Source organism: Carassius auratus, chromosome 26 (assembly GCF_003368295.1).
Source record: "Carassius auratus strain Wakin chromosome 26, ASM336829v1, whole genome shotgun sequence".
NCBI lineage: Eukaryota > Metazoa > Chordata > Actinopteri > Cypriniformes > Cyprinidae > Carassius > Carassius auratus.
Window position 1 is genome coordinate 23016096 of NC_039268.1, and position 2470 is coordinate 23018565.

General features: G+C 45.0%; 1 protein-coding gene across 1 annotated transcript; it reads right to left on the bottom strand.

Annotated features, from left to right (window-relative positions):
- Positions 1-477: 477 nt before the first annotated feature.
- LOC113044822 (uncharacterized) lies at positions 478-1890 on the bottom strand. Its single transcript, XM_026204987.1, has 2 exons — positions 1273-1890; positions 478-1136 (listed from the first exon to the last, which is right to left on the bottom strand). Exons 1-2 carry the CDS (start codon positions 1552-1554, stop codon positions 483-485), a joined length of 936 nt encoding a protein of 311 aa, XP_026060772.1. The 5' UTR covers positions 1555-1890; the 3' UTR covers positions 478-482.
- Positions 1891-2470: the final 580 nt, after the last annotated feature.

Consider the following 2470-nt stretch of genomic DNA (forward strand, 5'->3'; position numbering starts at 1 on the left):
ACCAAAACACTGGAAATCTGACTCAAAATTAAATTATTCTGTCAAAGAATAACACTTGTTTTCACCTCACAAGGTACATGCAGTCAATCAAAGTACACAAGGTTTCAAAATACTGGCTATTGTTGACATTACAAAAACTGCATAGACTTTTCAGTCTCGGTTTTACAGGTATTTGCATGCAAAACATGCAATTCACTGTTTTACACTAAATTTCTTGGTTAGGAACTGTATGTCAAAATGTACAGTAATGCTCACATTCAAAAGCATTCCAGTAAAAAGCAAATTTTTTCCTTTACTGTTTACTGCAGTAGGTACAGTAGAAATACGGTATGATAGAACAGAAAAGGTTTGACAGTATTGCTTACAGTGAACAAAATATCCATGAAACACATTAGAGCATTCTGAACCAAAAAAAAAAAAAAAAAAACAACAGCAAAAAGCCCAGATAAAAAAAAAAAACCCCAGGCACAAAATTACTGTATTTAATCTCTGCGATCTTCAGGGTTAGGCCACATATTTTCATCAACATCACATCTGATATTATCCAAGGCGATGCACCTGGGATAAAACCGCTTGGTATGTCGGATCCACCCTTGGCAATCATGAATGGTGATGTCCCTGCAGCCAGCATCCATGGCTTCAAGGAGGGACATCTGGTCATGTGGCTGATGGTCATAAACCTTCCACCTCCATGCAGAAAAGAACTCCTCTATGGGGTTGAGGAAAGGTGAATAGGGTGGAAGGAAGACACATATCAGTCTTGGGTGGACTTCAAACCATGTTGTTATTGCTTGCGAATGATGGAAAGCCACATTGTCCCAGGTAATTACAAAGGTCCTCATGTTTTCACCCTCCTGATCATGCTCTGAAACCAGGTGCTGGTGGAGATCATTGAGAAAGACAAGGAGGCGCTCTGTATTATAGGGTCCAACCTGACATCTGTGAAGGAGTAATCCTGCATTTGCAATTGCTGCACACATGGTAATGTTTGCCCCTCTCTGTCCTGGCACATCAGCTGTGGCCCTTTTCCCAATTACATTTCGTCCACGTCGACGCCTTTTGGCCAGATTGAATCCTGCCTCATCTATGTATATGAATTCATGAGGGGCCTGATTGGCCTCCGATTCCATAACTCTCTGAAACAAAGTTTATGTAAATCATGGCATTACGTAATATATACCATACTGTACTGTAACCTATTACTGTAAAGGTTACCTACTTGCAAAGTGCAAAGCTTATAGAACTGGACATCGAATTGAATATACAGTATACCTGGACATATTGTTGTCGTAGCTCCTTGACTCTCTCACTGTTCCTCTCAAAGGGAACAGTGTAAAGCTGCTTCATCCGCACTCTGTGTTTGGACAATGTCCGCGTAATCGTTGTGAGGCTGATGCTATCGATATTGTCAAATATCTCATGGTCCTCTACAATTCTAGTTTGAATTTCATGCAGTTTTATTGCATTATTTGCAACAACCATTTCTACAATGGCAAGCTCTTGATCATTATTTAGGAGCTTTCCTCTTCCCCCAGAGGGTGGAAGACGTTGCATTCTTTAGAGGGACAAAAAAAAACAAAAAAACATATGCATTACTGTATGACCTTATTGACAAGTCAAGTGAGAACAGAAACAATCCATGTAAAATGTAATACTTACCTGTTGGTTTGTTGAAAGATGCGTATAATGGAGGCAACCGTTGACCGCCTCAAATTGGGCTGCACTCTTTCACCAGCCTCTCTTAGTGAAAGACCATGGTTGATTACATGCTTAATGATAGTGGCACGAATTTCATCACTGACCACTGTTCTTGCAGCCCTTGGAATGCCACCACCACGCATTCTTACACCTCTACCTTGCCCTCTCCTTGGCCCTGCTCCTCTCACTGCTCCTCTCACTGCTCCTCTCACTGCTCCTCTCACTGCTCCTCTCACTGCTCCTGCTTCTCTCACTGCTCCTGCTCCTCTCACTGCATCTCTCACTGCTCCTCTCACTGCTCCTGCTCCTCTCACTGCTCCTGCTTCTCTCACTGCTCCTGCTCCTCTCACTGCATCTCTCACTGCTCCTCTCACTGCTCCTGCTCCTCTCACTGCTCCTCTCACTGCTCCTCTCACTGCTCCTCTCACTGCTCCTGCTCCTCTCACTGCTCCTGCTCCTCTCACTGCATCTCTCACTGCTCCTGCTCCTCTCACTGCTCCTGCTCCTCTCACTGCTCCTCTCACTGCATCTCTCACTGCTCCTGCTTCTCTCACTGCTCCTGCTCCTCTCACTGCTCCTCTCACTGCTCCTGCTTCTCTCACTGCTCCTGCTCCTCTCACTGCATCTCTCACTGCTCCTGCTCCTCTCACTGCTCCTCTCACTGCTCCTCTCACTGCTCCTCTCACTGCTCCTGCTCCTCTCACTGCTCCTGCTCCTCTCACTGCATCTCTCACTGCTCCTGCTCCTCTCACTGCTCCTGCTCCTCTCACTG